At 51.1% G+C, this 24,170-nt stretch overlaps 1 protein-coding gene and 1 long non-coding RNA gene across 2 annotated transcripts in view; one reads left to right on the plus strand and one right to left on the minus strand.

The window, feature by feature from the left end:
• Positions 1-2,316: 2,316 nt before the first annotated feature.
• On the minus strand, positions 2,317-3,704 carry LOC150064672 (uncharacterized). Its single transcript, XR_016535286.1, has 2 exons — positions 3,673-3,704; positions 2,317-2,793 (listed from the first exon to the last, which is right to left on the minus strand). It is a non-coding gene; the product is annotated as an uncharacterized LOC150064672 (long non-coding RNA).
• A 149-nt stretch (positions 3,705-3,853) lies between these two features.
• Dap (death associated protein) overlaps positions 3,854-24,170 on the plus strand; it is a 35,105-nt gene continuing 14,788 nt past the window's right edge. The window contains exons 1-2 of the mRNA XM_090332129.1: positions 3,854-4,011; positions 12,251-12,347. Of these exons, the coding sequence (XP_090188255.1) occupies positions 3,957-4,011; positions 12,251-12,347 (152 nt within the window). The 5' untranslated portion in view covers positions 3,854-3,956. The remainder of the gene's footprint in view (positions 4,012-12,250; positions 12,348-24,170) is intronic.

Consider the following 24,170-nt stretch of genomic DNA (forward strand, 5'->3'; position numbering starts at 1 on the left):
GGGAAAAGTACTCATTACCGGACTTAGGTAACTATAAATCCTCTGTACCTTACCTTTACAATAACTATAAATAAAAATGTTAATTTATTCTGTGTGTGTTTGTCGTGGGGTTTGAACTTGGCCTGGAAGTATCCCTGAGCTCTTCAGCCCAAGGCTACCACCCAACCCTTGAGCCAAGCCCCACTTCCCGTTTTCTAGAGGTTCATTGGAGATAAGAGTCTCAGGTCCTTTTGTGCCTGGGCTGGCTTTGAACCTGGATCCTCAGATCTCAGCCTCCTGAGTAGTTAGGATGACAGGCGTGAGCTGGCAAAATAGGTTAAAACTTTAAAAATAGCTGCTGCCCTAGTGATCATGGAAAAGGTTCATCATTGCCAGAAACAAGTGCCTCTCTCTCTCTCTCTCTCTCTCTCTCTCTCTCTCTCTCTCTCTCTCTCTCTCTCTCTCTCTCTCTCTCTCTCTCCCTCTCCCCCACCATCTCTACACACACACACACACACATATTCCCAATGGCACACGAGACTTCCTCAGGTAAGAAGCTGGGGCTCCTGCACCCCGTTTTGGCTCCCCATCTGCAGAACTCTCCAGGAACTCCCCTGCTGGTGGTTTTCTGCCTCAGAGCCCCAAACAGGCTAAGGTTCAGAGGGAGCCCCAGCCTCAGAGTTTCCACAGCCCTCAGGACAAGGCAGACAGAGTAGCCACGCCGCCCCGGTGCGTTTCCAGCCCCTTCCGTGCTCATCTGCAGGCCAGACTTCCTCGCAGCTCCTGGGAGAGTGCAGCTGCTTATCATGCCAGCTCGGAACACGAGCACACCATCAGTCAGTGTCCTCTCCTCAACAGTGATCACACATTAATTTAAAAGGATTGAACTTCAAAAGGAGACATGGATGCGATGTTCAGAACTCAGTGAAGTAAATATTTACCCCCACAAATGTGATTAGATTCCTTGATGATCCTTTCTATCGTAGACACAATTCTCAATCAATAACACCATCCCATCACCATGACTAGAGACGAATGAGCCAAAACCTCACAACATGCAATGTCACTCTGTGTGTGTGTGTGTGTGTGTGTGTGTGTGTGTGTGTGGCTTGAACTCTGGACCTGGGTGTTGTCCTTGAGCTCTTCAGCTCAAGGCTATCACCCTACTGCTTGAGCCACAGTGTCACTTCCGGTTTTCTGGTGGCTAACTGGAGATAAGAATCTTACGGACTTTGGTGTCCTGGCTGACTTTGAACCTCAATCCTCAGATCTCAGTCTCCTGAGTAGCTAGGATTACAGGTTTGAGCCATGATGCTCAGCTCCAATAACTTTTTAAAGAAAGGTTAATGTAGGACTGGAGGCAAAACTAAAACAGTGAACAGCCTGCCTGGTCTCTCATGGAAGGTCTGACCAGAATGTCCTCAGATGGGAAGCCAGAGACATCCTCAAATTCCCTGAAGGTCTGAAGGTGACTTGCTCTCGCCTAAGAAGCCTTTTAAAGCTTTCTGTGCATATTTTTAAGGGCAAATAAGTAGAATGATGGTCTTAGTAACAGTCTCTTGGAGTCTTTTTAAAAAATGGCAACAGAAATATGCCGTTCTTCATTTCAAATTTCCGGCTCCCTCAGGATTATCTTGTTGAAAGCCTCTTTATTTCTTGATGACTTTGCAGCATACACACACACACACACACACACACACACACACACACATACATATATATATATATATATTTAGAGCAATTCATATAGCCTTGGTAGGAAATTTTATACAAGGAGATAAATGCCAAGACATAATATTGAATAACAATTTGAGTCCCTAAGCAAGATAAGTATTATTGCCTCTAGAACAAAATTACATCATCAAACCAGTTTGCACAAGGTCAGATGACTTGGGGAAAGACTCTACACCACATTTTATCTCTCCCTTCCCCTCGCTGCTGCTTGGTTAAAACACATCAGTATTTATTTTCTAACCTCTAAAAAGAAGATAAGAGGGATGATTTGCCAAGTTTCAGTTGGTTAGTTTTTCCTTCAGAGGTCATTTACTAAGCTATAAATTCATACGTGACTAAAGTTGACTTCGTATTATTAGCTGCGGAATCACTTTTGAAAAGCATCCCAAAGTTTATCTCAAGTACTCTGTCACAGAGTGACAAATGGAAGCCCAAAGAATACCCAGGAATTCCTCACCTATGTGTATATGGGTGTGCATGTATGTTTGTGCACGTCTGTGTATATATGTGCACTGTGCACATACTAATAACATGTGATACTTTCTCGGTATCATTTGTCTTCCAGACATGTGTGTCTTCTCTAAGTATCTGTGTATACATAAGTCAAATCAATTAAAATTTTATTTAAAGCCTGTCTAACATGGTAAAGAAATTGTCTGCATGTTAGAAGCGAAGTCAAGACAAGACCAGTCACCCTTTACATGCCAGCTCAACAATAGAAAAGGAATTGTGTCATAAAATAAGGATATTAAAAGAAAACTCTCATCCATTATTCAGCAAAGAAAGGCTGGCCTGGAAAAAAAAATGTTCATCAAACGGATTGATACGTGGAGTTACTGAACTACACTATGGGGCAATTCATTCCATAAAGGCGGGTGAAAAAATCCCCATGGTAGAAATAACAGCACATTCTCAGGTAGATTATTGTTCGCAACGTGCGTTCAAACCAGTGGGAAGAGCTCAGGGTCCTCGCAGGCCTCCGCAGTGCCCGCCTGCCCTTTCCAGACCAGTCCGTCTGCTGCCGGCGATGATCCCAGCGCTCACACGACTGCCATTTGGTCCCCAATTAGTGGCACTGAACTATAGAAAAAAAAAAAGGCGCAGACTCCGTGTATGGCACATGTTTTTGAAGAAAGAGTCGGGGAATTCTGAGCTATCTGCCTCTGGGGTTTGGTCAAGAGATGGAGAGGAGAGAGGAAGATGTGTAGATGGGCGGGGCGCGAGAGGGGCGGGGCTAGCGGGGGCGGGGCTAGCGGGGGCGGGGCTCGCGTCGGGTGTGGGGCGCCGGGGGCAGGGCTAGTGGGGCGGGGCTCTGGGGGGAGGGGCGCTCGGGAGGCGGGGCTCTCGGGGGCGGGGCGCTCGGGGGCGGGGCTCTCGGGAGGCGGGGCTCGCTGGGGGGCGGGGTTCTGGGGGCGGGGCTCTGGGGGCGGGGCTCGCGTCGGGTGTGCGGCAGGGGGGAGGGCTAGTGGGGCGGGGCTCTGGGGGGGCGGGGGCGCGGGAGGCGGGGCTCGCCGGGGGGCGGGGCTCTCGGGAGGCGGGGCTCGCTGGGGGGCGGGGCACTGGGGGCGGGGCTTTCGGGGGCGGGGCTCTCGGAGGACGGGGCGCGCGGGAGGCGGGGCACGCGGGGGGCCCGGGACCGTCGCGGCTCACTCGGTCCCCTCCGATGGAGAGTCGCGCCCACCTGGGGCACAGGTGCCCCATCCACGCGCCGCGGAGCTGGCCCGGGACCCGAGGGCCGTTCCCTCCCCTGCAGTCGCCGTGCACGCCGGGACTCGCACGGTGGGACCCGGCAGCCACGAGCTGTCTACACGAACCATCAGGACGATTCCGGGTGGAGAGTCGCCAGCCCCTCGTAAGGCAGCCCCGTGAGACCTCCGGCCGACAACGATCCCCTCGCCGGCCCCGTCTCCCCCGCCCCCTGTCGACTCCCCTCAACTCCCGACGCCCCGCCTCATTCACCTCCACTAGACGGCTAGTCCAACGTGGCGGAGACCACTGCGCATGCTCTAGACGGGCGCGCGGGGGGCGGGGCCCGGCGGGAGGCGCTGGAGAGGCGGGGCCAAGTCTCGTGACGTCACCGCGCAGGGCGCGGGTGGGCGGGGCCGTGCCACGTCGGCGCTCGGCGGCGCTCCCTCTCCCTCCCCCCCCTCCTCCCCGGGCCCGGCGGCGGCGCCTTCACTCCGCGCCTCCCTCGCTCCGGGCTCGCCGCTCTCCGCCGTCCCGCCGAAGCCCGAGCGCCAGCCATGTCTTCGCCTCCGGAAGGGAAACTGGAGACGAAAGCCGGACACCCGCCCGCCGGTACTGACCCCCTTCCCGCTGGCCCCGGTCCTCGCCCCCCGCTGGCCGCCGGCGGCGGCGCGGCGCGGGGCGGGGGCGCCTCGCGTTCCACCCCGGGGTAGCCGCCGTCGTCGGGAGCTCCTTCCAGGCTGGAGGACGAGGCGTAGGGATGGATTTGCCCCGAGCCACGTCACTTGGGAAGCTTCCTGGGCCCCCCGCGGCGAGCCCACGCCGGGCTTTGTTGCTGTTTTCCTTTCTCTGGGGTGCGGATGTCCTCCTCTGCCGGGCCTGGCTGGACCTTCGGACTCCCCTCTCCTCCCTAAGGCTGTGTGTGGCTTTGTGGAGCTGCCGCCGCCGCCGCTGCCGCTCTGGCTGAGGCTTCTGTCTGTCTGTCCGTCCGTCCGTCCTGCCCTTCCTGGTTGGGCGTCTCAGGGTGGTCTGATCCTCCAGACAAAAACGCCATAACCTCCACGTGGGTCCTGCGTCGCCTGTGGGGTTACTGAGCATTTTCCCAGGGAGGGAGACTTGAGGGGGTTAGAGGAGAGAAGGCCTTGTGCCCTGGTGCAGAGGTGTGCGTCAGACAGCCGCCCCTCGGGTGCCTCCCACCCCCAGTCTGCTGAGGACTCTGTGAGTGCCTCCCCCCACCCCCCTCCACACCCATGTTCTGGCAGAGTGAAAAAAAGAAAAAAACAAAACCAGGCAGTCCACTTTTAATAAAATCATCATCAAGAATGGCTAGGGGGTGGCGCAGGGGGGAAGAATAGCCCAGAGCACAGTTCATAAATCAGAGTAGCTGCCTCACAGAGCTTGGAAACACTTTTAAGTGCTGCAATTGAATAACAGATTTGTTCTAAATCTTCAATCGGAAATAATAATAAAAAATTCTCTCACTGAATCTCTCTTGCTGTGCTTTTGTGTTTTCTCTCTCTCTTTTTTCTTTCTGAACCAAATCTCTGATTTCCTCACCTTACTTACCTGCATTGTTTTTCCTCTTGTCCTGGCTTGGGGGGCGGGGAGGGGCAGAATGGGACTCAGAGCCTGGGACGCAATACTGAGTAGATAGCTCCAAGTGAGTCTCCTCTGGGGCTTTTCCTTCCCTCTCCTGCTTGCAGCTTGCCATCTGGGCACTCTGCAGTGCACCATGGGTGCTCCCCTCCGCCAATAGTAGAGGTAGTAGAGGGGGAAATAGCAACTTCAGAGTTGGTTGAGTCTTACCATGTGCCCATACAACCCTGAGCACCTGGTACTTTATTCATTTAGCAGCCTCTTTCCATGGGGTGCCTAGGACTGTCATTTAAAATGCCAACTGGAATTGGTTTGGAATGCATTGCCCACTCCTCTGAGCCACCCACCGGGTCCAGCCAGAAGAGCCTTTGCCTATTAGAACCTCAGAAGTCCAACATAGAACGCATAACTTCCTGGGTGCCACCTTCCAGAGTATGAGATTATCGAAGTTTGGGTTGTAGATATGAGATGATGGAAGTTTGTGAAGAGTCGCAGATATGAGATGAATGGAAGATTATAAAGAGTGGCACAGGAGGAAGGTGCCATGCAGTACACAGCATGACTTGGGAGTGTTAGTGGAGCTGTATCACATGGTCCCTGTATGTCTTCCTCAGTTAAATTTCCTCCCTAATGATTTCTGACCTCCCACTGCTCCCTGCTACAAAGTATTTGCAGAGAAATGGGCTGAGACTGCTTGTTTTATGAGAGGTATTACAATGCTAGATTAGCAAAGTTAAAAGGAGGGACTGTTCACGTATTGTCAGCATGGATGTATGAGTGGGGGGGGTGAAGATAGGATCTAACTCAAGCCTTGCTGCTGTTCATCTTGGGCAGACTGAGTTTGGCAGAGATGGTGGAGACAGTCGCTGGTAAATTCACGCCGCTGGCCTGTACCCACCTCTCCCGATGCACACCCCCTCATTTCCCAGTCTCATAAATCTGGTACATAATTGTCTTGAAGGTTACTAATTTTATGTCAGTTTCTCTGTGAGAAATAGACTTACATCCTCCCTTAAACCAAGTCAAGTGAAAATGTAAAAATGACTAACTTCAAATAAAATAGGAAACAGGCCATTTTTCCTAACACCCCAAACTTCTCTGTCTGACATGAGTTAAGGGGGGTACATTAAAGAGGGGGGGCAGCGGAATTTGGCCCAGTGGTAGAGTGCTTGCCTAGCATGCACGAAGACCAGGGTTCAATTCCTCGGTACCACATACATAGAAAAAAGCAGGAAGTGGTGCTGAGGCTCAAGCGGTAGAGCTCTAGCCTTGAGAAAGTCCAAGGACAGTGCTCAGGCGCTGAGCTCAACCCCAGGACTGGCAAAAAAAAAAAAAAAGGAGGCGGGTATGGTGATAATTCTCCCTGAATTACCCCACTGCAGGAAGTTTTTCACTCATGGAGACCATTTTTTTGGTAGTGGCAAAGTGAATTTGTCCTCCATCCTGTCACAGACTGGTTAAATAAGGTCCTGTGTTCTCAAACCACTCACTGATCAGACGTAGAGGAGTGCAACAGGGAGCTCTGCGCCCAGCATGCCAAGGGGCAGAATATCCCTTAGTTAACTGCCTTGTTCTAGAAGCTTCCAGTAAGGCTGGGCTACAAGCACTTCCAAAAACAGTTGTAGATTTCACCTCTTCCCTAACAGAAGGGGTTTCTTCCCCTTCCAGCATTTCTGAGTGGGCTGCTTCCCTCCCTGACCGATCTGCTTGATCATACAAAGAAGAGTCATTGTTTTCTCCAATGGCTCTCCTGCAAGGGGCCATCCAGAAGCCCAGCCGTTGCGAGCGTGGTCTAGGCACCAAGGGCTGTGCCATGAAGCAAGCGTGGCGTCTCTTTGGCCTGCTTCCTTCCCTGTGCCAGCTTCTATGATGATTGCATCTGTCACAGTAAACTTAGTGCCCCGAAACCATAACTTAGTGAGAAGTCCAAAGTAGATCTCACCAGGTCAAGGTCAAGGGGTTGCAGGAGTGGTTTCTTCTGAGGACTATCTTGGAGAAATGGTTTGCTTGCCCTTCTTCAGTGTCAGAGGCCACTCACATGCCTTGGGTCCTCCTTTGTCTTGAAAGACTGAAATGGCTCCTCCTCTCTTTCTCATGCTGTCTTTCCCAGCCTGGCCCTGGGACTCCTCTTTCCCGCTGGGCCACCTGGATAGCACAGAATCATTTCTGTGGTGCAAGGTCACTTGACTGGCCACCTAGCTCCCTCTGCCACCCCGCTCCCCCTTGCCATAGAACATATTCACGAGTTCTGCTTGACCTGGCTCCTTAGTCACTGTTCCCAATCTGCCCAGGGGCCTTACCCAGGCTCAGAGCTCCTGCAGTGCCGTAACCCCCGAAGGCCCTCCCCAGTCTAGACCCTCCCCTCCTCTAGCTTCTCAGCCTGCTGTGAAGCATTAGAAGCAGCAGCTGGCTGGGCCTGGGACATTGCTTCTCTACCACAGCTCTTGCTGAGAGGAAGGAGGGCCCGCCACTCCCATCTGCGGGCTCTGGAAGTCACTCCAGAGCTTTGCCTTTGGAGGTGATAAGACAGGCAGTCCAATCCACAGGCCTCATCATGTGACACTGAGCGGGGAACTCAGTGCTCTGAGTCCCAGCCAAGGAAGATCTAGTGTATTTGAATGTACACACAGCCTGCATCCATCCAGCTGTGCTGTTGGCAGGCTGGGCCCTGAGAACTGGTGGCTTTGCCCCTCCTGCCTTGAACACCACCCACAGGGCAAGGGTGAAGTGGGATTTGATACAGGAGTGTGGTTAGTGCAGTGCCTGGTACAGCCACACAGCAGAGCTGAAGTGGCAGAATCATGGAGGGTCTGGGACTCACCTGTGAAGGTGGTGACGTAGTGTGGCAGTTGTGAGGGTCAGCTGGCCACGCTTCAGGCCGCTGACAGGCCAGCACTGTCCCCTTCATACTGGCCAGTGCTGTCATCTGCAAGGTGAGATGTCCGAGCACTAAGGATGGAGTCCTGCAGAGGTCTCTAAATATGTAATACTCCATTCTAAAGCCTGTTGCCTGAGTCCAGATAACAGCCACATGCACATGAGTGCCAGGCTCCTGTGGGAATGTCTCAGGGGGCTACTTCATTCAACCCTCAGCTGTCTCTGGAAAAGGAATCATCGTCACTCAGTGTAGGAGACTGAGGCACCAAACTGCAGCAGCTCCCTCGGGCACGGGCATGCACTGGCACACACATGTATGCCTACACGCCCATGTGCACGGGCAGAGCTGAGATTTAAACCAGGGATCTGGCCCCAGAGTCCGGGCCTTTAAACACAGCCTAGTGCTCTTGCACAAAAGAAGCGTCAACCTCTTAGGGCAACAGCTACCAACCTACTGGGACTTAAGTCCTTTTTTTTTTTTTTTTTTTTTTTTTTGTCTCTTGATTTGCAAATAATTCTGCAGCCATTACTGAGAAAAATGATTCTGCCATTGCTGTTTTATGAATAGAGTTCTAGAGACACTGGTACAGTAATCATAGTATATATGTGCTGTCATGGGATTGGTTTTTTTTGTTGTTTTGTGTTTTTGGCAGTGTGGGAAGTTAAAATGAATCTGCCTCAGCCTTATTATCACGACTTCTCATTGCTGCATTAATCACCAAACACGTGGAGTGGTATTGACGAAGTTAATTGCTTTTAGAGACTGAATTGGCTGCAAGTGCAGACGCGGGTGAGGGAGCCCCCCCCCCCCCCCGGCAGTGTCTGCCTACTTCAGCTCCTCCAGATTGTCTCAATGTCACCTTGACATTCGTTACCGGTTTTCTGTGTAGTTTGTTGTACAGCCTGTGTTACTTTCAGTCAGTTTGTAGGACATATCTGGGAGTTATGGCATAAAAGTTTTATGTCTGCCAAGTTGCAGCGATTCGGTGATCATTTTAAATCGGCCTCTGTGTTGGTGTTCAAGGGCCTCTGTAACAGAATACCATGATTGGATAGATCAGATAGCAACCTTTTCCCCCCCATGTTTTGAAGGTCAGTATATAGGGCTGTTGTCTCTGGGGACTGCCTTCCTCCCCCTCTGGCTGGCCTATGGTCTGCAGTCCCAGAAGGTCTGGGGCCTGCCTCTCCCTGGGCTCTCTCACCTGGGCTCCTCATGCCCCTGTCTCTCCAGAGTCTCCTCCTCTTACGGTAACACCAGTTCCATTGAATAAGGACCTGGACCAAGTTTGGTTCATTGCCTCTTTAGAGGCCTTGTCTCCATGTACAGGAGCAGTGGTTTAGGTATAAGGATTTCAACATTCATATGTGGATGGGACCTAACAGCATCTCCCATCAGTGTATAATTGGCATGGGAGCCACAGGGGGAGGAGGAAAATGTATTTTAAAAACATTAAAGAGACAGTTATTTTAGGGTGTTCATAAACGATTAAAAAAGTCATAATTCTCAGATCTAACATTTCAAAAGAGTAGAAAATCACATTAACATGCTAAGAATTTTATTTACAATCTCTAATTTCTAGTGGGGTGGCAGGCTACATAAACTAAGAAATCTTAGGTTAAGAAATTGCCCACAAATGATAGATCTTTTCTGGATCTTTCTGGGTTGTGTTTTGTTTTCCAGTCTGAGCTCAAAAGTGAGGAAAATCAAGGCTGGGAGTTCAGCCTAGTAGTAGAGTGCTTCCCTAGCATGCCCGAAGACCTGGTTTGATTCCTCAGTACCACATCATAGAAAAAGCTGGAAGAGAAAGAATCTGTGCTGTTCGGACAGTTAGCATGGGACTGGGGTCTCCCATGGAGCAGAGCCCAGCATAAAAAAGCTGGGTGGGGCCAGGAACATGGCCTAGTGGTAGAGTGCTTGCCTAGCATGCACAAAGACTTGGGTTCGATTCCTTGGTACAACGTACATAGAAAAAGCCAGAAGTGGTGCTGAGACTCAAGTGATAGAGCTCTAGCCTTGAGAAAGCCCCAAGGACAGGGCTCAGCCCCTGAGCTCAAGCCCAGGACTGGCGAAGAGAGAGGGATGGGGGAGGGGGGGGAGAGAGAGAGAGAGAGAGAAAGAGAGAGAGAGAGAGAGAGAGAGAGAGAGAGAGAGAGAGAGAGAGAGAGAGAGAGAGAGAGAGGAGAGAGAAAAGAGACAGAGAGCGGGGTGGGGAGAAAGACAGAGACAGAGAGAGACAGAAAAGCTGGGTGCCCCAGAAGCCCAACCTTACAGAAGAAGGGGTTAGGAAGACTGGTGGCAACAAAAGGGGGAGTTCTTCTGCCTTCCAGACTCTCTTATGCATTCTTAGCTTCAGGGTTGAAAGTTAATGGCTATTCAGCAGCTGACACAGCCGAGGGTCATTTTGGCTCTGGGTGTTCCATCTCTTCACAGTCAGGATGTTTTAGTGAGCCCAGGAAGCAGTCTGCAAGATCTTGAATTCAGATGTGGCTTCTTCAGAGAAGCTAGCCGCACACTGCCAAGGGAAGCTGGATTTTTGGCTTTAGGGCTAGAATTTCCAAACACTGTTCCATGAACACTTAACTACATTGCTTCAAAATGGTCACCAAGGCCCAACCACATGGTTCAAGCTTATGATTCAAACCACTCGGGAGGTAAGGATCAGAGGTTTCAGAGTCCTGAAGTCCTGAGGCCTGGGTATACATGTGAGACTCTGTCTCCAGCAGTGCCAATTGCTAGAGGCAGCTGGTGCACAGCTGTCATTCTAACTGTGTGAAGCTGGGATGGGGGGGGGGTCATCTATCCAGGCCAGCTCAGACATGAACAGGAGACCCCATCTCAACCAGTACCTGTGCACCGGGCCCTCCTGTCACCCTCGCTTCATGGGAAATATACAGGGGAAGATCATGGTCCATGCCTTCTCAGACACATATGCAAAACCCTATTTAAAATTAGTGAAGGTTAAAAAGGCCAGGATGTGACTCGAGAAGTAGAGTTCTCATGTAACAAGCTCAAGGCCTTGAGCTCAACTCCCAGGACAACCACCAGCCCCCCTCCCAAATGATAATGATCAAGATTACTAGGGGAAGAAATGCATCTGAGAGAGACTGCATGCTCCATGCTCTTTATAAAGCTTTACGTTGACTGAAGACTCAACAGAATCTCTCTTGAAGCAGTCAGTCCAGCTGATTTTGTTTAGCCTGGCATTTTTCACATCCACCAGGTTGACGATCTCCAAGCCCTTCCCGCTTCCTTGCCGTCAGACAAATGCAGATCAACTACTGCCTGCACCTGCTGCCCACCTACTAGCGTGGCTATCACTAAGAGGTGACACAGTGACACATGGGTGGCCTGTGCAGAAGTAAACCAGTCAGTTCAGTGGCACCATGGCTGTGTTAGGCAGTCTGACGGCTCCTCAAAAGGGCAAATGGGGAGACTGTGATTCCTAAGAATATACCCAGGAAAATGAGAACACGCACACAGCAAGTACAAGTGTGCTCTCCGCTGCAGCACACCTAACAGCTAAACAGGGGAAACAGCCTGAGTGCCCATCGTCCAGTGAGGGCCTACCTGAAATCGGTGGCCCTGCAGTGGAGGGGCTGGCACTGAGGAAGTCCAGATCTGCTACTGCATAGAGGGGCCTCGAGAACACCACACGAAAGGAGCCAGTCGCTGAAAGCTCCGTGTTTTATGATTCCATTCCCATCCAGAACGTCCGGAATAACGTCACCTAAATGACCAGTTGCCAGGAGCCAGGGCAGAAGTAGGCAGGAAACTGACTATTCATGAGTGCGGACTTTCTGCTTGAGGTAATGCAAATTCACCTCAGCGATGGATATACTCACAGTCGGTGTGTTATACAGCTCAGTGTGTGAGGTTTGTTGTGCATGGCTTGTATCTCAACACAGCGGTTTGTAAAACAGTAATGAGCATCTGCCAAAAGGAGAGGCTGACAACAGTTTGGGAAGGACTGCTCCACCATCTTCCATGCTCCTGACTAGATTCCATCCTGGCTGGCGTAGCCACTCTGTGTTGCTCGTGGCTGTATCACCCACCTCCGGCAAAGCATCAGGGGATGACGGAGGAGCTCCAGGTCCCTGGGCAGGCCTGGGGTATCCCTCACTGTGTGGAGAGTATGGTGAGGGCCCCAGCCTCTGCTGTGGTTACACTGTGCACGTTCTCATCACCGGGGCAGGCCCACCTGGGGGTGTTTCCAGAAAGGCCTGGAGTGAGGCTGGGCACTGAGTGTGGTATAAACCACATCCCCTTCCCAATTGACAGTTGTCACCAGTGGATTCTCCACACTGCTGTGACCTTTGAGTAGCCCAACCCTGTGGGTGCTCTCCTGGACCTCACTATGCCACCTTTGTTTTCTTTCAGTGAAAGCCGGTGGGATGAGAATTGTCCAGAAACATCCACACACGGGCGACGCCAAAGAGGAGAAAGACAAGGATGACCAAGAATGGGAAAGTTCCAGGTGAGGGAGGCCTGACGACCCTGCCTCAGGCTGCATAACCTTCAGACCTTCCCTTTCTTTCACATGGACCTCTGTTCTCTGTCCAGGGCTCCCAACAGCTCAGCCTGTGCTGTGTGTTTCTTGTCCCTGTCACCCCACCAACCCCAGTGGGTGCAGAAGAGGTACAAGCACAGAGCTGGGGGTCTGTGCTGAGCAGGAGGGCAGGACACGCCCTGGCTTGCCTCACTGTGGCACCATGGCTCTGGTGAGGTCCAGCAGGACTCACAGGCCAAACCTCCAGATGAAGGAAACGCGATTCTCGCAGTGCCCGGGCTTCCCGCTGTCATGCTTGATTTGTATATGCTGGCCATCTGTAGACAGTGATTCTGCACTGAGTCCGCAGTCCCTGGGAAGCTCTGAGATCACACTTCTAATTAAACCTCAGCCGCCTATGCTGCCGACACAGAAAAGTTTGAGTTTAACGTTTTGGCTATATTGGCTTGTTGTGGTAGTGCTGTGGTTTATGGAGTTGCTGGTCTTGTGCTTGCTAGATAGACACTGTGCCATTTGAGTACACCCTGTTTTGCTTTAGTTATTTTTCAGATAACCTGGAGCAGGCCTCGAGCTATGATCCCCCTATCTCTGCTTTCTTAAGTAGCTGAGATTCCAGATGTGTGCTACCACTCCTGGCCTTGAGTTGAGAAATGTTTGCAAGTAGATCTAGAATCATCAAGTATTATTAAATGGCATCTATCTGCACCTGCCCCCCTCTGGACCCTGTCTACTAAAGGCTTATTTTCCCTGGAGGCTCTGGTTTAAAGTTTGGTTCAGGGACGTTAGCTCAGGAACAGTCACCACACACTCGCAGACCTGTGAGTATGGCCACCTGAAGAACAGGGCAGGGGCGTCTGCTCACAACTGGTCCGCAGACAGTGTCTCAGTCAAAGGGAGGAAGGGAGGTGTGGGGAGACGTGACCCTGACTGACCTGGCTTCTCACCCCAGCAGTCCTGAGGGCTGAATGCCACCCTGCCCCTGTCCAATCCTAATCAGCTGACATTTAAACACAGTTATCCTGGGGTCTCCAGAAAGCCAGGCTCCCAAAACAGAGATTCCAATGCTCCCAAGAGCCCGTGCCCACAGGAAGAGGATGGGCACGTGCTTGGCACTCTGGTCTGTGCCATGTGGCCTCCCTGGTGGGCAATGTGTGTGAACTTGTGGGTGGGCCACTCAGGTGCCATGTGCTCCAGGGAAAAAGGACATTTTGGATGAGGTTTCTGAATGGTTATGACTCATTGTGTATCATGACATCAGCAAGGCAGCTCAAGTTCTGGTTTACTGTTTTGTGTATGTGTATGCCAGTCCTGGAACTTGAACGCAGGGTCTGGGTGCTGTCCTTTAGCTTTTTCCCTGAAGACTGCCAGTGGACTGCTGGAGACACAGCTCCACGTCGGGCTTTTTGGTGGTTAATTGGAGATAAGAGTCTCACAGACTTTCTTGCCGGAGCTGACTTGGAACTGTGGTCCTCAGTTCTCAGCCTCCTGAATTACAGATGTGGACCACTGGCACTCACCAGCTGGCTCAGGCTGCAGGCTGGAGATGCAGGCTCGGCGCCAGCTTCCTCGGCTTTCTGTTGCTCAGGTTGCCACAGGCAACCCGAGGGCCTTCCCCTCCTCACTACCTTGCTGGTGCACTGATAGTCCATGGATGCGCATGTTGCCTTCCACTCGGGCTCCCAGCCTGTGAGCCTCACTTGGCCATCCTGGCAAGAAGGGCGGCCATGCAGCAGCTAGTGTTTCGCCACTCCCCTTCCCGGTGCAGGTGAGGGGCCGTGGTGTCCCCCAGCATGGAGACGCCGCGATCCCTGCACACTTGACCTCGTCACAGTCTCCCCGTTGCTCTGCTAGGCTCAGGTGGACACCCTGGCACCATCAGGGTCAGCCGGACCCCTCAAAGCCCAGCTGGCCCTCCCCACACTGCACTGGAGGACAAGAAGGCTGTGGTAAAGTGTCGTCAGGGCTAAGCTCCCTCTGTCAGCCAGACAAGGAAGGATTGGCTCCAGTCCACATGTGGCGAGCTGCCTGTGTGCAAGTCGGGGTCCACACCCCCCGGCAGGCATGTGGGGCCAGGGAATGCCTGCATCTGACCCCATCTGCCACACGGAAGGTGGTGCTCTGCAGGATGGGGAGGGCCTTAGTTTGTGTTGGTCGGCAGAGCCCAGTTCAGCCCACACCAGGCGGCAGCCCCTCACACTTCTAGGCGTTGGTTGGCAGTGCCCAGCCTGTTGACGTCTCTACCGCACATGCGGCGCAGTAATTTATGTGACAGATGAGCCCCTCTTCCCGCCGTGCCAAGCCACACGCTGCAGCCATCAGCCTTCTAGAACAGTTGGGGCTCTATCCGTGTAGAGCCCCAAACGTTGATATTGCACCCCAACAATTTAAAAAATGTTTTCTGCATTCATTCTCAAATTATTCTTCTTCTTTGTTTGAAACAAGGTCTCATGAGGTAGCGCAGACTGGTTTTGAACTTGCAGATCTGCTGCACGGTGCTGGGATTACTGGATTATGCACTGAGTGGGTTGGATTATATTAGATAGAAGTGAAATAGGCACTATTTTGAATGTGTTGGTAATCATTGTGACTTTGTGCTGTCATTAGCTAATATCTCAAGGACCATATACCCTTGAAGTGAAGAGTCTCATTAGTGATTCTGGATGTGAATTTGAATTTCTAATGACTTCTGGTTTTGTGGGGGAGGGGTGTTTCTTGTCACATCTGATTAGGTGGCTGCTGTTTGTCCTGTTGATGAGCAGACATGGGCGCTCTTTCTTGTCTCTTTCTCCCTTTCACTTGGGTCACTTGTGCTTATATTGGGATTAACTTCAGTCTCTGCCTATTAAGGGCAAGACTCTTAAGTCATTGTTCCTTTTGTAAAAGTTGGTTTAAATTCATTCACAGTATGACACACAAGTATAGTTCTCAGCACTGGGATACATCAAGAATGAAAGGAGAGCATTCAGTTCATTCCCCATGAATCACACGCAGATGCCATACTGTGGTAGATAGAAATCAAGTGAAGGACTCATGTCAATGGCTGGAGAACTGATCTGACCCCTCCAGACCCCTGAAACAGGCCACACAGTATATCATGGTGGGCTTAATTCATTTTGGTTTGTTTCACAAGATAAAAGAAAACATTTCTATATGAATCCCATTTTCTCAACGAAATTACAGCCCTCGTAGTCTCAAGGGACTGGCTTAGTCACTGATTGGCTATGGTGGCTCTGGCACAGGTTTTGTCGTGCTCCACATTTCTCCCAAGCCCTGTGGTTGGGTGAGTTGTAGCAGAATCAATAGATACACAGCCATGTCCCTTTAAAGAAGTTCTGCCACTGGCGACGGCTGCCTCACATGGAATCCTAGCTACTTGGGGGGCTGAGATCCAGGAAATTATGGTTCAAGACCAACCTGAGCAAAAAACCCAACCCAAGCTGGGTATAGTAATGCCTGCCTGTCATCCCAAGCTACATGGGAGGCGGAGATTGGAAGGATTGTCATGCCATGCTAGCCTGGGCAGAAACGTCCACCTGCAGGGAGGAAAGCTGGACGTGGGGGCACACACCTGTGATATCCTGGCCATGTGGGAAGCCTGTGGCAGGTAGATTGTGGTTTAGACATATGCCTGAACCAAAAAAAAAAAACAGCAGAAAAACAGTCTGGAGCTCTGACAGGGCCTTGAGTTCAAACCCTGGTACTATACTAAAGAGGTTTTTCTCAAAATTGTCCCGTGAGCATGGGGCATGGTATGACTGACAGACACTTTTTGCCCTGGAAGTCACTAGTGTTAGCGTCGCCGGGCATTCAGCCTCTGACATCGCCTGACTCCAGCCCATTCCTCTCCTGCTAGGAGAACAAAGCTGGAGTCTGGCAGGCAATGAATCACATCTTTGTAGTAAAGCCATGGCATATGGGTATCCATATGTCCCCAGAGCCTGACATGACTCCTGGGATTCAGGATGAGAAAGAAGCCTGCAAGCCCAGCTTTCCTAGGAGCCAACCCCACTGGGAATGGGCTCCAAGGGTTTTTGCAACGCCTGCTCCAGCTTGATTTACGAGGTTCCCGGGAGCCTTTGGGAGATGGCCACACACTTGTGTGAGGGAATTCTAGGACAAGGCTTCCTACCTGGGGGGCGGGGGAGGGAGAGAAGGGGAAAGGAGGGAGGAGGGAGGGCAGGAAGAAAGGCTGTACACTCCTAACTGGCCCTACCTACTCTGCAGCCCTGACTCTTATTTGTGGTGGGACTCAAGCGTTGCCCTGTTTATGAAGTGTGTTTCTGTTTCTCACTCCGTGGGAAACAAGTGTCCCGAATTTAAACCAACTATCTAGTGGTTGGTTTTTATAGGACAAAATATATAATAATAATAATAATAATATAGAAACGAGAGCCTTCTATTGAGTTTATTATGTAAAAAGTACATTGCCTGAAACTTTTGAGCCCTCTTTAAATAAACCCCATTGACTCCAGATATCTCAGAGCACTCTGAAAGTACTTGTTGGATGTGCTTGACAGCTGTGCCAGTGGGAGCTTCAATCCTTTTAAGACAAAATAGGTAAGCAGTGTACTATTACTTTTCTTTGAAAAACAGGTGAATGGGGCAGTGCTGATGGCAGTCTGGGATAAAGCTCTCTATCGGCTGGGTCTGCTGGGCCCTCTGTGTGCCAGGCCAGGCGTAGTCACCAGGGGGGAACCACTGTGTGGTGCTCTCCTAAGAGCATAGATGTAGAGCAGGGTACCGGCTGTGGTGGCCCCTATTCAGGCTTCCACAGGGAGCCCTGGAGACGTAAGATACCAGAGTCTGCTGAAGATCCAGAAGGATCTAGACACCGAAAATGAAGTGTCCATGAGGTAAGGCTTCCATTGTTTACATCTGTGTCTAAAAGAGCTGAAAACTGTGTCTCTGGGCAGTATGCACACTCTATGACCAAGAGTGGCTGTTGGCCATATGTCCATTAGTAAAGAATGGATGAATAGAAATGTGGCATGTGAATACATTAGAATATCATTCAGTCTAAAAAGGGAAAGAAACCCTGACACATGCCTCGAGGACCAGAGGCCAGTTACAGAAGGACAAATAACAGTGGGTGGCATTTCTAAGATACCTCAGCATCATATTCAGAGGTACAGCGCGTGGAGTGAGAGCACAGTGGAGTCTGGGATTTCAGGATGGAAAAGGTCTGGAGATCTTTTTAGCAGCAATGTAAGTTGTGAGTATACTTCACACTGATGAATTGTACATGTAAAATGGTGAAAGCAGCAAATTTTATTATGTAATACTTACCATAATTTTAAAAATGTTAAAAAAAAAAGACAACTGGAATGTCCTTGTGGCTGTGGTAAGCAGTTTGGTGATGCCCCAGAAATCTTAACAGCATTACTGCCTGACCAGATCTGAAGAACCCAGATACCCACGGCCACAGCTGTGTGAGTCCCCCAAAAGTCGCAAATCTGTAGTGACAGAAAGAGATCACTAGCTGCCATTGACGGATGCAGAGTTGACAGCCTAGTAGGTCCGGGCTGCTTTTGAGGATGATAAAAAAGTTTGTAGAGAGTAGCGTAAGATAGCATCAGATGGTGAATGCATTAATGCCACTAACTTGTTTAAAAAAGAAAGTCCTTATGCATAAAATGTGGGTCAGTGGTCATGGTCCAGGCCTGCATTTTCTCAGCTGCGAATATGGCTGCTCACTGTGGTGAAGAGCTTTCTGGGGGCTGTGGCTACAGTCCTGGGGACATGGGGTCCTTCTGGAAGGAGAAGGGGAGGCAGGCCCCTGCCAGGAGGCCCAGACACTGCCGTTCCCTTGGGGAAGGGCCAGGAGGGAGGGCTTAGCTGCGGGAAAGGTGGCCCCTCAGCTCCTCAGACTCCACCTGCATGTGCCACTGTCCATGCAGTCTCTCTAAACCTCTGAAAAATGCAACAAGTTTGGGCCAAGACCACCAGAGATCACCTGGCTGTCTTTCTTATCCATCCCTGGAGCTAAATCTAAATCTTTTCCCTGGCACTTCAGCTATTTGCGTGTATGTGCATGCATATGCAAGTATACGCATGTGTGTGCATGTGTGTATGGTATTTATATATAGCTATGATAATAAAAATCCAGTACATGGTTTCAGAGTGAATGGTAAACTCACACAACAGAAGAACACCACATTCCCAACAGATTAAGAACACAAATGATTCATCCAAGAGCAAATATTTTGAAAACTAGTATCATTAGTAAGCAAATACAAACTATGAAAGTTCACTTTCTCTGGCATCAGAAAGAAGCTGTCTTGATGTTCTGTTTTTCTGTGAATCATAAACTGGATCTCATACTGCATCCCAGCTTGTAGCAGACTGCGTGCAACCCACGCCGTCTCCTCCTTCATGCATGTGTCTTCCCTTGCCTGTCTTCTCCTCCCTTGCCTGTCTTCTCCTCCCTTGCCTGTCTTCTTGTTGGGCTCTGAGTTCTGAGTGGTCCGTGCCAGAACAGAGAAATCAACATTCACTTCTCCTCCCGGTCCCCATGACCAAAACCTCAGAATAAGGTAGGGCCCTTTGGTGCCGGGCACAAGGCTGAATCCCTGGCTCTGGCTTCTGCCTGTCTTGTTTCTCTGCTATTCTGCTTCATGTCAGCAGCCCAGACAGCCTGCGCTGCCCCCACCAGTACCCCTGCACTCCCGTGGGCACCTGATGTCCCCTCTCTGTGTGATGTGTGGATCCCTGGCAGTGACCAGCTATGGTCTCAGCACCCCAGCCACCTGTTACCCTGGCCTGGGCACCCAGGCATCTTGTAGCTCTGCAGCCCAAAGCTGCCTCTGGGCAGGACGTAGGCCACAAGTTAGTATTGTTTGTGTAAGGAGACGTTCCAGCCCAGTGAAGCTTAGCGCCACCTTCCCTGCCCAGAGGCAATCCTAGGGGCCAAGAAAAGACTGCCAGAGAGGAGGAGGTGAGATCCGCCCAGCTCCCCAGAATACCAGCAGGACTCTTCTCCTGTGGGGTTCCACTTGTGTGCAAATGACACCTGGTCCTCACCACGCCACAATCACCTACTGGAAGTGTACTTGGGGAGCTAGTGCTAGGATACCACTGTTGCCTGTGTGTGCGTAATGCTGAGTGATAAATGCTCTTCTCTGCTAGAGAGAGGAGAGAGGGGTCCTGGGATTGTGCGCTCTCTCTCTCTCTCTCTCTCTCTCTCTCTCTCTCTCTCTCTCTCTCTCTCTCTCTCACGCACACACACACAGTGACAGGCCAACTGCTAGGGGCAATCTGTCTTGGGCCAGCATCTTATTGACACGTTTCTGCTTGTGTGACAGGGAGTGGGCAGAGCCTTACTGAATGCCCCCCCCCCTCACCTGGGAACCTGGCATGGTACAGGTTCCACCTCAGACCCCAGAGTCTGCATTTCTCCCTGTTCGGAGACCTCCTTTCTCACACCACTTTCAACTGAAGGACCTGAGTAAGGCTTTCGCAACCCCCTCCCCAGACTCTGCACTACGCTCTGCAAAAGGAAGGAAGTGCGATGCGACTTACCCTGTGGGTGACAAATGACAACTTCCTAATTGACCAATATACCTGCAAGCACTGGGGGAGGGAGGGGACGGGGGAAGGGGGAGGCGCGGCTGTGCCGCACCACTGGACACTTCAGTCTCTGGAAAATGTCCACCATTCGTCCTGTTGGTGGGCTGTGTCCTCTTCACAAAGTGTCGGGGACCAGCAAATCAGCACCCCTCCAAAAGTCCAATGGCCACCCTCCTTCAGACCAACTGTTTTCTACTTGCAGTCCCCCTCTCCTCAGTCCCACTGCCTGTGACTGCAGTGGCACCTGCCATGCTCCCCCTATCATTTCTGCTCAGGAAACCAGTGGACATTTTCCCTGAGCCTGGACAGGAAGTCACTGAGCATGCCTGTGGGGTCACCTGTGAAGTTTTAATCCTGAGACACCTCCGTGACTGTAGGATCGCATTACTAGATGCTGGTTTCGAGCCAAGCTTGTTTAAGAAGGAGTTCTCCATGAACTCCCACCTGAAGGCCAGCTTTGTGGCTTTTAGGGACACCAGGAGCAAAGCCAGGTAGCTATGCACAGGTCTCCCCACCCCAGGCCTGCAAACATCCCTGCCCCAGACCTGCCCTTAGCCACTGCTCTGGTAACACCAGAACATGGGGGCAGGAACCAGGAACCCCAGAGCCACCCGACCATCCTGCAGGAGCCTGAAGGACTATCCGTTGTATGAAACCCTGCACCCAACACTAGAGACAGGCATACCCCGGTTTTTCAGAGGCCAGAGAGTAGAGGATCTCACACACACACCCAGACAATCGCAGGGAAGGAAATCAGGAAGGAAAAATACCAACGGAGGGACATTTTGAGTCACCACTAAGAAAACAGACCCATGACGCACTGCAACTAGCATTCATGATGTCTTAGAAGTGGAAACAAAACTTCCCTTAAATGGGAAGGGTGTGCCTGCAGGCCCCAAGCAAATCCTGCCGGAGAAGGCAGGGTTTGTTTTCCTTTCACCAGACTCCTTTTCCTGCCCTGGCAAAATAGAGCCTCCTGGCACCTGGGCTGGAGAAGTTGGGGGGCGGGGGTGAGGAAGAAAGTGGGAGAAGGTGGGTGGGGTCCTAAAGGCAACCTCTGGGAGTGGGGAGGAAACCTCCAGGAACCTCAGGGGTTTGTCAGATGGCAGACTCTCTGGATGGCAGGCCCTGAAAGCCCCGCCAAGGAGCACAGGCTGCTCAGGTCAGCACCATTACGAGACACAGCTCAAGGCCTTTTGCTTTGGGTCTGACACTGGACACAATAGAACCAAGCTTCTCGATGGCTGGTCTTCATGATTTATGACACTGAGCTTAGCAACATAGGAAGATAGTCTCCAAGAGCAAGATGGAGTTTAGTCTTAAGCTACATCAGGGAAGGAACCCCAAACTCTCCCAGGTTCTGGGCAGCCCCGGGTCAGTGTCGGCTTTGGTGTCTACAACACGCAGGTCTCTGCTGGGACTTCGGTGGTGACAGCAGAGTAAAGACAAGTGTCTTGTCAGTTCTGTCCCTGTGAGGCTCCTGTCCTCAGGGCTGGGGGAGGGGGAGAGCAGCAGGAGCTGGGGGAGGCCAGCTGGTCCTCAGCTGGACCTCCTGAGGCAGTGACTCTGCTTTGGAGGGAGAGTAGTTCCCAGTAGGACTTGGTACATTCTTTCAGTCCTGTCTAGAATTAGAGTGGTGTGCTCGCAAAGCCTTTTCCTTCAGTGGGTGTCGTTGGTTCACCAGAGGACAGCACAGCCAACAGAGAGTGCCTGTACCCCTGGGCTGACTGTAGAGTGCCTAACAGTGCACTGCTTGTATTTCAGCATTTGCTTTAGTAACAGATGCCTGGCAAGCGCACTGGATAACTGGGATGCAGGGTAAGATGGAAGAATCCGCCACAGCAGTGACATCACAACCCACCATGATAATGAAGGTGAAGGTCCTGGCGCTAATAAAATGCACAGCCAATGTGGACTGGAGATTTGAGTGAGGTGGGGGCTTGAGTTTACATACATTCTCTTTTGCTTTAGTGTCTGGCCTAAAGCCTGTGATAGACTCTGTCCCTGGAAAGAACTTATGTGATAGTTAGGGTCTGTAGCCCGCAGTCTTTTTCCTCACTAAATAGGTTCAGGAACTCTTACATTTGTCATTGCCCTGGACTTCTGGATACTTGTTACTTCAGCTTCACGGAGATGCTGAGCAGTGCCAGATGACTGGCACACGCAGAGGGCTGTTTTCCAAGCTGCTGTCCCATGTTCTTGAATTGTTCCTAACAAGGAAGCCTGGTGAAAGACAAGAAATCCTTTGGGAGACTCAAGTTGGGCCAGCCAACCTTGCGCAAATCAAGTTACCTTTGTAGTATGGAGTACGTGTGCTTTTGTCTGTGTGTGCGCATGTGTGTGTGGCTAATTTCTCTGGTTTTTATTGTGTGTGTGTGTGTTTTTAATCTTATAAATTGATAATTCAGTATCTTCCCCCTTCTTTCAGAATAGGCTATTAGCTACTTGGAGGAATTAAGGACTGAGGCATTTGGGGACTGTGTACTCTTTCTCAGCAGGGGATGGGGCCTCAGGTACATGAGACATGTCTGTCTGTTTCATCAAGGAGCGCAGCTCTGGGAGATGATTGCCCTTGCTCACGGCGCAGACTTGGCAGCGGCCACGGCCAGAAGCATTGAAGGTGCAGAGAGGATTTATTGTACATCAGACTCTGACACTCGGTTCCATCCCAGCTGCAGCTCTTGGAATCCTAACTCTGGGGAAGACTTGAGTATCCACACTGGGTGGTCTGTGGCTGAAGTGCCAGCACTCTCCTCAGTGCTATTCATTATCATGTGGGTCAGGTGGGCATCCAGCAGCCAGCTCTGGGCAGCAGGGAATACACTGAGAGTTAGCACAGAGGGGAAGGACTTAAAGGATTATTTTTTTTCTTGCTACCTGGAGATTTCAAGTTTACGTAGCTGGGTAGGTATCTTTCTGAGAAGTCCATTATCTGTCACGATTTTTAATTCACCTTTGGCACCTATCCCAGACTCATTTTCCCCACTAATTCTCCATCATTGGCCCCTAGTTTTTGCCTCTGTCTCATACTCTCTTGCCTACAGAAGTGGGAAACAATCTGTAGGCAACCTAGATGCCTCACACTTCCTAAAACTGGCTACAGCCTTCAGTTCAAGCCAGCAGAGTTGATCAGAGGTGAACGCTGAGCCAAGTGGAATGGAAATTAATGAAAGTGACCCTGAGTGATACCACCTCCCCTGCTGGGGAAATTAACAACTGTGTTTATCTCTGCTAAATCTGGGCATGGTGTAGTAAGAGGCTTCCTGTCAGGACCAATTTAGGATCATGGCATTAACCGTTAGATGTGACAGGCACAGAAAGTGATAAATGGCTCCCCCTGAAATTCCACTGTGAGTGCCTCTCCTGGCCAGGGGGTGCAGATGATGAGCAGGCAGCGTCCTCCTCTGTGACAGCAGCTCGCTCCCCTCCTGGCGTCCTTGGAGAACCCTCCCCACCCTGGTGCGGTCACTGCTCTAAGCATTTTTCCCCATTGGTTTCGGGAGCGCTGTTTGCCAGGAAGCAGCCTGGCTGATATTTTCTAAGGCGTTTTCTGGGCCCTTTGGACTCACCAAGTAAATGCTCATGACACATCAGCAGTTGCTGTGAGCTCCTCAGATGTTGCCTGTGGCCAGGCACTGAGTCACCCTCAGGGTGAGCAGAGGTATCACGAGGGGTTAAATTCCTCTCATTGTCACAGTGAGCTTGGACTGTGGTCGCCACTCCTGGTGCTGCAGGAAGGCCCAGCAGCGGTGGCCTGGACAACTGAGTTCTCAGCCTCCCCAGCAGTTTCCATGTGCCTCCTCCCCTCGCAAACAGGAGTATGGCAGGTCTCCTATCAACGCGTCATCTCAGGTACAAACGAACCTGAGTCACAACTCCAGGAAACGTGGCACCCTTATCATCTGTGTATCTGTGCTTGCTCATTTTTTCCCCCAAATTCTTTCCCAGTTTTTTTTCCCATTAAATCTTTCCTGATTTTATCGCTGTTTATTCATGTTACAAGTTTCCATGCCTTAAATAGTATGGGATGCAATTATCAAACTCTTTTCACTGCCTATTTGTTCCTGTAGGGATTTAATAACAAGGTCAGTGACTGCTGTCACTGAGACGTTGTGATGAATGTAAACAATATTTAGACAGAACTGCGACACAGCGATGTTATTGGAAAAGGGCTTCGACTTGGATTAATGGGAGAGTTTCGGTACCCCTCTGCTACTGGGCTTG

The sequence above is a fragment of the Megascapheus bottae genome, chromosome 4, assembly GCF_031878675.1.
Source record: "Megascapheus bottae isolate mThoBot1 chromosome 4, mThoBot2.hap1, whole genome shotgun sequence".
In the NCBI taxonomy this organism is placed as follows: Eukaryota; Metazoa; Chordata; class Mammalia; order Rodentia; family Geomyidae; genus Megascapheus; species Megascapheus bottae.